The following is a 14,052-nucleotide window of genomic DNA, read 5'->3' on the forward strand; positions in this document are numbered from 1 at the left end:
ACTTAACACAATTATCTTTTCTATCATTAGCCAGCCAACCTAGTTACTTCTGGTTAACTTTTATTTTTCCATAAGTATAGTCTACATCAAGAAGGGTCTAAAATTTCTTATCACGATGACAACAAGTCTTAAATTATATTTCAAAAGGTTAGAAATATCTCATAAAAAATTAGATACCTTTCCTGATGACAGAAAGTAACTAATTACAAGAATACACAAACTCCACAGAGCTGGAAGAGTAGACATTGGGTACACTTGCACTGAACATGACAATTAAAATTTCATTCTTATGCTTCGCTCTTATCAGAAATATTTCTAATTGGGAAAACTGGGAGGCAAAAATACTTATGCCCCACTACTAAACAATTTTCCTATTTATCACATCTACTGAACATCAAGCACTTTACAATTTTCTGTTACATCTGTGGTGTTTTGTCGTTACCATGTAGAGTTGTGGTCTATGACTGATTGCTGGAGAGATTTCAAACACCGTAGAGAACACAAGAAAGCTTTTGACACAAGGAGAGTATATGCTACAGTATACCCACACTGTGTTATATTTAACTTTCTAGCTGTGTTCAAAACTAGCATGCACCTTTTTATTCCATCACTTTTTGCCTTATTTCTTAGAAAAACTATTTGGGTTTGTCTAAAATAAGATTGAAATGGTCTCTCAACACATGATTATTTCTAACTTTTGTACAACAAATTTTAGAGTAATCTGAAAAATACAAGAAGATACCATAATTCTCCAGCACAAAATTTTGCTATTGTCAACTAAAAAAACAATAAGCACACTGCAAACCCTCCCTTGGAACAATGACAAGTAAACCATAACTAGTCAAATTCTGTGGTTGTTTCATGAGTCTTGCTGCTCTCCAGCCTGATTAACACAATAACACGTTACTAAGATAGTGCAGGCATTCAGTGTTACTTGATTTTGTCAGGAAGCAACTTGGCAAGAGGAAAGTTGAGCACAGACAAATGAAAAGTAATTGGAAGGCGAGTACACCTACTTTGGCACAATTGCACACTAGAAAGCAAATTTCTCAGCATCACAGACAAGATCTGTATCAAGCTTGGGAAAAGAACTTTCTACTTTCAGCCACTGTCCACATCTCACAAACATTTTATCCTTTTGCTCTCTATTAAATCAAATACTGGCCACTAAACAAAAAATTATAGCTTCCTAGCCTACCTATACTGTTAGAGGCTGAAAATTAATCTTGTATCTTCAAAATGCTCTTTTTCTCAATTTCCTCCATTTCTTTCAACACATATGCCACATTATAACGTAACTCATGAAATTTGGACAAGGACACCTGTAATAAAAGAAATTAAATCAGCATGATTTGAGACTGGGTGGTCTGTGGGCTGACAGTCAGCACAGTTGAACAAGATCAAGAACTCTGGGAGCTAAATTAGGACTGGGGTCATTAACAAGCCTATTCAAAAAAGACAACAGCCCATATAGTGTCTCTTGGCATAAAACTTTACTACAGCTACCAACTCATTGGCTTCCTTTTTTCTCCTTATTGGTAAAGAAGGACTTAACATGTTCACTGAAGGGTCAATGGACTCCATCAACTTTACGCAATCTTGCTAGACACTCCTCCTATGCCTCACATCCCACAAAAAAATTAATTTAACACCTCTTTCATGATGTTGTTTTTATTCAATCTATGTTCTATAAGAGCAGTCTAATTTCTTGATAATCACAAAATAAAACATAAGTCAATCTTTTGAAAAAACAACAATAACAATTCACAAACAAGGCTCTTCACATAAAAACAAATATTGGAAATTTTTTGTTTAAGCAATGTCACAATAAAATGAATGTAGGACTACGAAATAATTGACCACATACACCTGTACCTCAAATGTATGGACCTTTCCATCACTGAGCTTCAGCTCCATAAGCACTGTTGGTTCCAACACTCTGTTCAGGGCACTGAAAAATAATAACACTGCATAAACCTTATAAAGAGGCTAACTAGAGGAGGGAAGGAGGAGGGGAGGATGGTCCTGATTATGTTTCACACAAATTTTAGACAAATTGGTTTTAGCCTTAATCACGCATCACATACAAACCTTCTGTCACCCATTATAAATACTATGAAGACTACACGCAGAAAAAATGGTTGCTGGTATGTAATGAGCCTCTCAACACAGTTGCAAAGAAACTCTGTCAAAAGTTGAGCATTGACTCACACAGATAAATTTTCACCATCTTCCCATCTCTCTATATCAGAAAGAGTGTGTAGAAACATAAAAATGTCCCAACAGTTTTGCAACATATTTACTTCATGTTAGAAGAAGTTTAATTTTTCAAATAATAAATGATTTAAAATCAATTCATCAATTCATCCCCAGATGATAACCTGGACTTACCTCGTGGATATAGCAACATCGACTCGCCATCGCAGTGAATCTAAAGTTGGAAGGTGATTTCTGTTTTGAAGAGCAGCTGCATCAAATGCTGGTCTTCTACAAAATAAGATATTGATAAAAAAATATGCATCCATAATCTTTCACGATACAGTAACTTGGTATTCATTTGTTGCTACATCCCAGATCAGTCCATATGAAGCAAATTGGATGCAAGTGCATGTTTTCTTCATATAAATAAGTATTTTTGGAACTATCACACTCTGAAAAAAAAAACACATGCAAACAAATGAGAATATCAAATTGCACCACAGATTATTGGTAATTTCTCAACTGTAAATAAAGTATTTCTAGTGCTCTGATTGGTTCACATCAATTCTGGTAATCAGCTCATATTTAGAGTCACCTAATATTGAAATGTATTGCACCAACTGTTGTGGAGATGTAAAAAGCCTAAAACCATTCACACATTAAGGATTCAATCAATGAAAACTAAAAAAACAATTATTCCTTTCACCCTGTAATACAAAATTGGATGTAAGATTGGTTATATTTACCACCTCATATCCAACAAGTGCTCGTGGAATCATTGTGAAACATTTCTTTAATATCTCATTTATCCATACGTCTAAGATTTTATGGTTACCAGTCCACAAAAGCAAAGAGGCATTTGCCTAATAAACAGAGTAAAACTTCACAATATTTTATAAACACACTTACTTTTCTCCAAACACAATGCTTGAGAGATCAGGAATTAATTCAGTAGGAATCCTTTCAGACAAAACAATAAAACCAGTTTGGTACCATGTGAAGTCATTCAAGCATAAGGAAGGATTTGAAATTTTATAAATTCCAGGCTAACAGGTTGAATCAAGCACAGGTGGATGCATGGGTAGACATGTACACACATGAATTATTGTTAAAAATAAAAAGAGAGACTCACTGGCATGAACACTGCCTTTCTCCTAGAGAACTAAAAGAGAACTACAGAGTTCTGTATAACGGTGTTAACTGACACAATTCTCAAGGTAAGTGTAAAAACATGAAATCAAAATTAAGCAAAAACTGCTGAATGCTATGATAAGCTGCGCCTCCACTTTCTTCCTCTTAACAAAAACTAAAGTGTTGTTTTTCACTTGGGCTAATAGCCTTGCTTTATAAACTACATGTATATTTGTGCATCATGAATATTGTAGCTTTCCTACCCAAGAAATCCATGCTATAAACAACTTTCAATAGAGCTGGATGATGGCCCGAAGAAAAGTCATAATTTACATTTTGGCCCATATCGAAATCTTTTTTTACACTCTTGTTACTAATTAGCCTAACCTTCTCCTAAATGACCCTAGAAATTAGTAAACTCTCCTCAAAGGGCCTATTAGAGCACTCTCCCCTCTTGCTGCTACACATTTCCTTGTAAATTAGTTACAAGACTTTTGATGTTAGATCAAGATAACAAATTTCTAACCGATATGTTTGAGTATTCTCATTACCTAACTGCAAGATAATGTATAGAAATCATACAGAGAAGTTACCTGATCATCACTTCCAGGAATTAGGGTTAAAGTTAATACTATTAGCACATTCAGTGATTAAAATTGCTTGTGATATATAAATCAAAGGTTTCAAGAGCTTACTTACTTCAGTTCTCCAAGGTCTGCCTTAAACTGTTCTGGTTTTAAAGATGTCTGGGGCAAACGCAGAGCACTGCGCAATAGTGAGTACAGCCCAGCATATAGAGAGGATATGACATCCTCTGTTACAGTTTCTGACTGAAGCTTCTGGAGCAGACCATCATCAGGAACCTTTCCCTCCAAAACTGAAATAATAACTGCCAAGAGCCGAAGACAAGAACTCAGGGACTCACAATGAATGTAACATTTGTATGCACTCTCCCTTCCCCTGCCCCTATATTTAAGTGATGCCAATGTTCTTTCAAATGTTCTCAGTGCAACTCCTACTCAGCTTCACAGGAGATGAAGATCTATGGTTGTTTCTGTTATTCCTGTCTAGGATTGTAAGATAGTGATCCCTAATTGGGGATCATACGTAGGGTAGAGGAAACTCGTGAAAGTAAAGCCAGCTAATTTGAATTTCGGCCTAATTACAGTCAGATGACATCATATCTCTAATCTAGAGGAAAATAACTAAAAATCAATTCTGTGTTAATTGATCTTTATCGTTGACAAATATGTAGTCAAGTGAAATACAACTGTGTGCTTCCAGAGTGCTACAAAGCATTATTACGCATTATTTATAGGTGAAAAACGTAGCTAACGAAGAAACACATTTTTCTCATACTTAGTCAGCAAAAGCAAATCAATATAATAAGAAAGACCCTGAGATTTATGATGTAATTTCCTAACGAGTCCTTGATATGACCTCCCCAGGCATAAAAATATATAGAGATTTGAAGAGCCAAATGCTACAATGATAATTTAGGGGGATCCTTCGGCAACCTACCTTGTAAAATCTTTCTGAATAAAGCCTTATCTATCTTTGTTAGATGAGGTATCATTCGTTTGATTTCATCTGGAATTTTTGGACCTACAAACAAAGTAGTTTCCGTCAAAGGAGTTAATGCAGAACTAGCGCGTTCACGCGCCATCTTGGATTTCCCCTCGATCCAGGCCTCCCAGCCTCCATTTCTCTTGGTCCAACATACTCCCCCTCCCTCCCCCTCCCCGCATATCATCTAACGCACCCACCTTCCTCGTCTACACCATTTTATTTTACATGTACGCTTGATAACTTTTTAAATTACTCCTTGAAACTTTGACACGAAGGCACAACCACGTGGTCACTCGGTAAAAATTGCAAATTGTTTGCTCTCAAACGCTCCTAATTTGGCTGAGTAACCAGGATGGAATACTGCTGGTATCTTAATCTGCGGAAAATATTATTTAAATCGATGGTAACTATTTAATAGAAGCATATCTAATCAACTGATTGCCCGCCTAACTTGTTACTAGCAAGCTATTTCATCTCAAAGTGTATTTTTCTTTCTTTGTATCGGAAATTTCTTACCCTCTTGGCGAGCTGCTTTAAAATCGCCCCTTGTGGCTGATATAAAACAAAAGCAAAAACAGTACGACGACTTGCTCCTTTGTTCAGTATTACTGCATTGTATTAAATGATTTATGAACGTTGAATTTCATTAAGCCAGCCAGCCACAATTATACCTCGGATTTTCATGGTTATAAAACTCGGAATTCATATTCTTTACCTCGCTGAACGAACCTTTTCGTCAAAAATTCATTTTCGGGATGATTGGGACAAGATTTCTCAGGACAACACTAGTCTTTTGGAGTTATTGTTTCAACATATGACAATATTTACATATTGGGCGTGACACTCTTCTAGAAAAAGTCAATTTGCATCAGAGGGATAGCATTATCATATCTCATTTATTGACGTTGTGTTTGCGAGAAAAGACGTTAGCACGTTAAGTCGTTTGGCGTCTAACTATCTCCCGGGAGAGCCAAATCACAGCAAGCGAAAACAAGGTAAATTGAATATTTTTATTCTGTAACTTGAATTTATTACGCGTGCTTGAGTGAGGGCGAGAATTTAGCTTTGTAAGCTGCTGATTCATTGAAGCAATTTAAAACGCATTTTAACTGATAATTCGTCTCATAATTTCTTCAGTCTTATTTACTTTTTCGCATTTAAAGGTTTTCGCCTAGGGCAGTTGAGTTAAAGCGCCGCTGTATTTTAATTTCATGGTTACAGTCGTCTAGCGCTGCGAAGTTCGTGACCGTCAGATGTAGTGCAAATGCAGTGAAGCCGAAATAGTCTCGACGATCAATACTTTAGTACTTCTGAATTGTCTAACGAGGGGATATGAGTTTCAGCAAATAACAGCTAAAAGGCCAGCCGGTAACCCTAACATAACATGATAACGACAACATTGAGGGCTCCTTCCTAACCCCAAAGATTTCACACGCGATGAATAAATTAGGCTATCATGACCCTGCGGCCGTTAAAATGTTCTTGACACTTCTAGACGGCTGGCTGAGGTACACAAATCGTGAAGTGGATCATTATGTTTACATGGTATTGACTCTGCAAGTTAGATAAGATAACAAGTTGATAACTGTTTTGAGCCAGAAAGCTTGACCCTTGCAATTTTATCAAACTGTCGTGTCTGCCGCTCGATCATTTAATTGAATTTCGTCACAAAGTAACGCAGAAAATCTAATATTAAGGCCATTTTCCATTTCTTTTTTCATGTGAAAGGCGGGTCCAAAAAATCATGCATTTTTCAATATTGAGTAAAAATGACTTAATCAACAAAATGTCCGTCAAAATGGCAACAGCGCCGCCGTCGACGGCCATTGTCTTTCAGTACGGAAGGTTCTGACTGGTGGCAGATTTAAATATTTTCTGGTGGTGTTAATGAGAGTTTTTTATTATTCTATTGCATGGAAAAATTAATGACCATCTGCTGAGATTCGCAGGGACAGATTAAAAACCCTGGAAACACGTCAAACATAAACAAGAGAAAATTGGAGATAGTAATTAATGTTGAAGCTGCTGAGTAACGAATATCCGAAATTTAGTTAGTCACGATTTGTTCGCGTCCTAACAAAGAGAATAGTTCTTTAGAAACCGTGTACTTTTTATCTCCACCAAGAAAAGTATGTACACTGACTGCTCTGTAAGGTTCTCAAGAGTAATTCAACCCAATCCGAAATTGTCTGACATCCAAATCATCTACACTGAGAAGCAGCTATTTTTTATCATTCCTAAAACCTGGCCTAACAACCTACTTGCGACATAGCGAAGTTTAGCGATTTCCTTGAACAATGAAAAGCTGCAAATAAAGCCACTTATGACTGAAATGTTGACAACTTTTTTTTTTTCGCTATTAGAGCAGCAAGCCGTTTCAGACCTGCGCTTGTGTGGCCAGGTTACTAAGTTCTCAAAATGGCGGGTTCATACTCGACTGTTTTCATATTTGAAAATGATTTACGAAAAGTTGGTTGCTCTTTCAAAAGAGAAAAAAACACTTGTGACCCTTACTCAGCTTTAACTATCCGTTCCTATGGTCCAGTCTCCCTCCTTACCCTGCACCTTAAGCGCTTTCGGGTCAGTAGAGGAAAAGACCCCTGAAGCGGGGCAAATTAGCGTGTGAACTGTTTCACCACAAAATGCTATGACAGCACCATAAATTAAAGACTATTCAAAGTCAGTATCGTTATCACGATTCTATTTCTCTAAATGATATTTTAAATGGACTTGAATGGGCAGTAGTACAGCCTGACCTGACTCGTGTTCTGCACTGAAACACGAGCCTCCTCAGGGAACACAGAATCCTCATATTTCCAGCGATTTTGATTAATGAAACCAATACCAACATCATAATAAAATGAAGATATCACAAGGAGCTAAAATTAAGAGAACGTGGCGTCAAGATTGGTTATATGGTTTTTCATTTGATTAGTAGAAAAGTTGGTAAAAGTATCGACCATGCAATCACAGAGCTAACTAAAGTATAAACACAATCCAATTCCGGATCACTTACGATACTCAATGTTCTTAATCGAATATCGTCTCCGGGAATGTGGCTGAAAATTTGATTAATTGCCTTCTTTAACTTCCTCTAACGTTTGCAGTCAGTCGAGACGGTTTGAAGAGGAGTGAAGTGACAACGAAGACATGAATGTTCTGTGGGCAATCATTTGGTTTCTCGTTCTCTGGTTTCTCGCTTGGCCTGTTGGGTTCTTCTGTGCTGGTTGGTACGTGTGTTTGTCGCCGATTGAAGCCTGCGTCGATGCCATCAAGGCCGTCACAGAGCTCCTTATGAAGGGTGTAATGTTACCGTTAGAGGTCGCAAAGCATATGGTAGAGGGTAAAGCTGGATGGTGATAAAAAAAAGGGAAACCTAAGCTACTTGAATTTCATATTGTTTCAATAAACAATTAATGTATTTATACGAATTCTAAAAATCTTTTCATCAATCTCATTTAGTAAAAAATTGTACATTGATAAATTTTTTATCTTATGTCAGTTGTACTTTTATTGAGATTGCAACTATGTAGCTACGCACATGACCGGTATTCGAAAAGCATTCTCTTGTCACAGCATATTAGTTGTGGATTCATCTGTTTTTTAAGGGTTGTACTTCTCTTTTATAGCAGATGCGTTAGCCTCCTGCTTTAGTTGAGTTTGACTGTCATTAAATCACTATCTCCCGTTGGTGTCGTCAGTATTGCACTACCTTTCTAGAAATTTTTTACAAGCAAAAATAAAGCGAAAAAATTTAACTGAAACTGTACTCACCTGTCGAACGATATCAGTGTTAAATGACATATTTGATTCGCCATTTGTGCAATGTGAACTGCTCCTCTCTATAATTTAGGGCAATAAAGGAGGGGTGTTTTTGTCCGAGCTGGAAAGGCTACCCTCCTGCTTTATTACTGAACAACTGCCCTAAGGGTTAGTACCGATTACTGGGGGGGGGAGGGTTGAGGAAAATGCATGGTTTTCAGGGGGGAACGGTGGGGGAGGAGTAAGTTGATTCTAACAGAGTAATGGGATGGCTAAGAAAATTGACTGCAAATGAGGGAGGATCTTAAGAATGCTGCAAAGCCATAAAGTGGATCAGGTAAATTCTAGTGGAACACGACCAAAATTCTCCGATTTCCCTCCTCCCCCCCTCCCCCCCTCCCCCCTCCCTCCCCCCCCCCCATAAAAATACTGCAAAGCCCTATAGAGACCCATTGTATAAAAATTCTGGAAAACGCAATGATCCCACAAACTATCGACCAATATCAGTAATCCCAGTCATGGCTAAAATATTTGAACGGGTAGTGCATGACCAGTTATACCTCCATCTTAGTGAAGACTGTATTCTCTCTCGTTATCAATCCGGATTTCGTTCTCTACATTCTGCGGTTACTGCGTTACTCCAAGCTACGGATAGTTGGGCTATGAATATTGATCGCGGTTTTGTCAATGTCGTTGTTTTTCTAGATTTAAAAAAGGCTTTCGACACCGTCAATATTCTATTAACAAAATTGCAATCCTATGGAATACGCGGTTTTTGTCACAAATGGTTTGCATTATATTTAAGCAATCGCACACAAACTTGTCTAATGAACTCCTTTATGTCTACTCCAAAATTAGTCAAATGTGGTGTCCCCCAGGGAACAATTCTAGGACCTTTACTTCCTCTATTATATATTAATGACCTGCCAGATTGTCTGTATTTTTTACAACCTAGAATGTATGCGGATGACACCAGCCTCACCTTCGCTAGCGTAGATTTAAAACATATTGACGACTGTCTTAACTATGATTTAAACAGGGTATATAAATGGCTGTCGGCCAATAAATTGACCTTAAATTTAACAAAAACTGAGTTCATGCTAGTCGCGTCGAGACAAAAGTTATCAACATTTCCTGAAATTCCTTCTTTCAGTAGAAATGACCATCCAGTACAGCAGGTGTCATCTACGAAATCTCTTGGTGTGCACATCGATCAAAATATGAACTGATGATGTCATATACAGAACATTTGCGAAAAGATTGCTTCTGCATTGGGCGCAATCAAGCGAATACGACATCTTATACCGTTTAATATATTAATTAATGTATATGATAGCCTAGTTCAGCCATATGTTAATTATTGTAGTGTTGTCTGGGGTGACTGTGGCAGTGGTCTCTCCGAAAAGCTTCAGAAGCTCCAAAATTATGCAGCCTGTATTTTGATGTGTGCCAATTATAACTCTGATATCGATGAATTGTTCTGGGTACTGGGTTGGCGTAAACTCAAATATCAAAGATTTGAATCAGCTGCTGTTATGATGCACAAATCTTTACATGGGATGACCCCTGAGTATCTGAGTTCTACATTTGTGTTTCGGAACGACATAACATCATATCGATAAAGGAATACTGAAAAGAAATTGGCTCCTCCGCAGCCCCGCACCAATTATTTGAAGAAGAGTTTCTCTTACAGCGGAGCCAGGTTGTGGAACGGCCTACTTGGTGACCTTGGTGACCTTGGTGCAGCAACATCTTTACATGATTTTAAACTTAAAATACGTCACCACAGTTTTGAATGATTTTTAGCACGGCATCCTCGTAAAGCAGCTTTTAGTATGTAGTTTAGGCTAGTTAATTTAGTTAAGGATTATTAGTTGATCTTGTATCATTTTATAATATTTGCTGAAGGATTTACCGTGTATAAATAAAGCTACCATTACCAGGTAAATTCTATAAATTTTATTGTAACACAACCAGAATTCTACTGGAACACAGCCAAAATTCTCTAACAATTTGGGGACTTTTTATAAGGTTCTAAGGAGCCGAAACTAACGCTTACCACCGGTACCAAAGAGTATTCGCCTTTATTTAATCGCAAAACTCTACTGCGTCAGCAAATCTTTTTTCAGTTCAAAGGTTAATTCCAAGAAATCATGGTTTATACATAATTTCAGCGTCCTGGAACTGGGGTAGAGGTATTCGCGCTAAAGAACCCTGGCCTTTCTCCGTAATTCTATAGGGCAGACACATATATTACATAGATGGAGTCTATCCAAGTAGAATCGTTCGACGCTCGCCCATGAGCAGGTTTCGGTTTGAACGGCCGAGCTAGTACTAGTCACGAGTGAAACGCCTTTTCTCGCTTTTTGCTATTTTTCTTCCCGCCTTCCCCCTCGCCCCATCCTCGCCTGCAAATCCTGGTTCGACGCTAACATGATCACCTGACTATACTCTTTTCTTTTTATCTTTCTATTTTTAATAAGAACCTTTTCAAATTCAATTAGACTTTGTTACAAATAAAGGGAATGTAATCCACATCTAAATGCCATGGTGAGGTAAGGGTTTTTCACGAAGCTAAGTGGCAATTCCCAGTTAAGGTGAATCAGGTTTCAAACAACTTCTTCCGATAAAGAGAATTATTAGCACTGGTGCCACTAGAATGTGCACAAGCGAGGGGTAACTAAAGTTACAAGTGACAGGAGTAAAAATAGCGTGAGTCTAGAGCTTAGAGCACTAGGTGTTCTTTGCTACAAATACAATTCTTCTTCTTTACTTAATTCAATATCTCGTAGCCATCCCGCAAAATTCTTCCAATTACGTAAATACCATTTTTTTTATCGTTATCTCATTTCAATAAATGATCAAATCTTCGAATAACTTTGGCCTTTAATTATGCGATGCGTGATGTCAAATGGTAGAGTCACGCCTTTCATCAGTAACGCTGTCAAGCTCTTCATCCCATCGATGCACGCCTCAAATGGGGACAAGCACACGTACCAACCAGCACAAAAGAATCCTATTGGCCAGGCTATCAAGATTAGGAAAAAGAACCAGACGATCCCCCAAAGAATCTTCTTTCCATCCATTACAAACTATGTAAGAATTGATTGTTGATCTGTTTCAAATCGGCTCAGCCTGCGCTGTAATTGAGTTACTTGTCTTGTCTAGGCTCAGTGGACGTCCTCCGATCGAGGAGTTTCCCTCCTGCATGGGAGAAAATCGTTTACTGTTATCATTCCAGATATTTCCTTTTAATTTCTCACATTTTTGACGGCTCAGCAAGGCAATTTGAGACATACACGCAATTTCCCAATCGCAGGGTCTTCACTAGGGATTTAACCGCAGTTAAGCTCTTTAATTACCATGTTCATTAACAGTTCTCATGGGTTAGATGTGGGTTAGCCTGTAGAGCAGGCGTAATTTTGGTGAGCGAGTGCTCAGTAATTTCATAACGAAAATTATGGCCGTCATCTTTAATTTTAATGGCAGCTTAAGGCTGGGGAGAGAAATCAATTTGTACCGAGGGGGCGGTCGACGGTCAAAAATAAGGAGAGGGTGAGGGTAGGGGAATGAAGATTTTCCCCTTCCCAATTCCCCCGCTTCCGGATGTCGAAAATCGAGAAGGCTTTTTAGGTGGTTAGAGGCGTGCAATTGCACTGATTTTTGGCTTGGCTCTAACACGTTTACCGAATTTAACGTGCCCGAAGTTGAGGTGAGGGAGGTGAGCGACATTTGGAAGCGGAAGAAATTCGGCGAAGTTCTGGAGGCTTTCGGCCCAGACGGTCCTGGAAGTTGCACGCCTTGTGTTTTTCCTTTGCCTTTGGAAGGGCATCAGTGCAAAGTGGGGAACCAACCGTCCCAAAACCCCGCAAAATCACTCGAGACGACAAAGAAAAACGAAGGTAAGTAAACTTTATTTATCTGACTGTCATTTTGGAGATGAAATGTTTCGATTTGCGGTATTTATGAAACATTTATCGGGATCACTACCGTCTAGCCGAGATCGACGGTTGCAAATTACAAACAATGTAAGAGTTCAACTAGCGTATCAAATAAGTGACGACCCACAGGGTTGTCTGCCTGTGGTTCTGTTATGAAATTTTGTAATCTTATCTAAAGTAGACTGCGCCATAAGCGAATGTAATTTGTCGTTTTAAACCATCAGTTCAAAGATCATTTCCTCGCTTATGGTTTTTCATTATGGTTCGTAACCGCTCTGTGTAATTTGTGATTGTAGTGTTTTGTAACTGCCATCTCCTTCGGTTGCATTGGAATGGTGAAGATTAAAAATAAAAAAAAACCAATCAAAAATTAACCCACCTCCTCTTGCAGTTGGTGAGTCGATAAATCAAAACATGAACATCCCGCAAAGAATGGAAGGAATCGGTCTCACTCAGAAAGTTTTAGTTTTTCAGCGACTAACAATTCGCCTGCCTTCCGCTTCAGCTGGGACTTACGCGAGTCACGAGTTGTGCTGTCCGTCATCATCCCAACATACAGCATCATACGGTAACGCAACGACTTTAATGCCTGCATGACTGCGTACAGCAACGGACTTTGAGTAGGTTATGCATATCCATTTTGGCCTTATACAAGCCCAGTATTTCTTGAATATGAATTGCAATAGTTTTACCAGTTTTAAGATGTTCGTAGAGAGCATCGTCATATGATTACTGGCTGCCTATGACACGCGCATGCTGTATCGATTTCCGTCACGGAACGGACCATAAGAAAGTTATAAGACGGGAGGCTGGGTAATCGATTTCCTTTTTTTCACTTTAAATTTTCGAGTTTGTTTATTTGTTTTCTCTTATTTTTGCGTTATTTTGCGATCCGAATTTTTTAATCCGACATTTTTACTCTCGTGCAGTTGCCAATAAAGTTATTTCGCAGAATTGTCTTTGCACGAAGTTCGTGATCCTCAATTGACTCTGAAAAATAATTCGAAAAAGGAATAAACATCCGAAAGAAGCCTGCCTCCCTCCAAAAACAAAGATAAAATTTCAGTTTCGAGACAAATCCCGGAAGTGTGAAGGATTGGGCAAGCCCTCGCGGAAGAAACAATCCTCTGAAAGTTGCAAAGAGACATCAAAAGTTATCTCTTTCGAGTTTGAATACCGTTATACGTTTTCAATTTACCTCTCTGACCATCTGATTGTCAAGGGCTTCTGCCATTAGTAACTTGCTAAGCTGATATTATGTCTCAGTCAATAATATTTCAATGAATAGGATGACAAAATAAAACCTGAAACGCCTTTGAAAAAGTCTCAAATGATCACTTTTTCTACCATGGTAACTTCACACTGCCGCCTGCCTCGTCATTTGCAGTTCTCGTTCCATAAAGCTTGCGTGACATGTGTACACTCGTGAAGGAAACGTGACCGCCGAAGG

The 14,052-nt window shown here is 38.4% G+C and overlaps 1 protein-coding gene and 2 long non-coding RNA genes across 4 annotated transcripts; 1 reads left to right on the forward strand and 2 right to left on the reverse strand.

Annotated features, from left to right (window-relative positions):
• Positions 1-43: 43 nt before the first annotated feature.
• On the reverse strand, positions 44-5,711 carry LOC113681069 (COMM domain-containing protein 5). 2 transcript variants are annotated; one of them, XM_089191993.1, is made up of 7 exons: positions 5,629-5,711; positions 4,852-4,935; positions 4,030-4,219; positions 3,109-3,159; positions 2,392-2,487; positions 1,876-1,951; positions 44-1,322 (listed from the first exon to the last, which is right to left on the reverse strand). In XM_089191993.1, the coding sequence occupies exons 2-7, from the start codon at positions 4,904-4,906 to the stop codon at positions 1,221-1,223; spliced, it is 570 nt and encodes a 189-aa protein (XP_089048119.1). In that variant the 5' UTR covers positions 4,907-4,935; positions 5,629-5,711; the 3' UTR covers positions 44-1,220. The 2 variants fall into 2 exon arrangements, with proteins under 2 accessions (XP_089048119.1, XP_027053930.2); XM_027198129.2 differs by lacking the exon at positions 5,629-5,711 and having other exon boundaries at positions 4,852-5,024.
• On the forward strand, positions 5,515-8,663 carry LOC149035743 (uncharacterized). Its single transcript, XR_016182422.1, has 2 exons — positions 5,515-5,894; positions 8,007-8,663. It is a non-coding gene; the product is annotated as an uncharacterized LOC149035743 (long non-coding RNA).
• Positions 8,664-11,114: 2,451 nt separating this feature from the next.
• Positions 11,115-13,123, reverse strand: LOC113681131 (uncharacterized). The gene is made up of 2 exons (XR_003447149.2): positions 12,982-13,123; positions 11,115-11,865 (listed from the first exon to the last, which is right to left on the reverse strand). It is a non-coding gene; the product is annotated as an uncharacterized LOC113681131 (long non-coding RNA).
• Between the last annotated feature and the right edge of the window lie 929 nt (positions 13,124-14,052).

This window comes from Pocillopora damicornis, chromosome 13 (assembly GCF_964200805.1).
Source record: "Pocillopora damicornis chromosome 13, jaPocDami1.2, whole genome shotgun sequence".
Lineage (NCBI taxonomy): Eukaryota > Metazoa > Cnidaria > Anthozoa > Scleractinia > Pocilloporidae > Pocillopora > Pocillopora damicornis.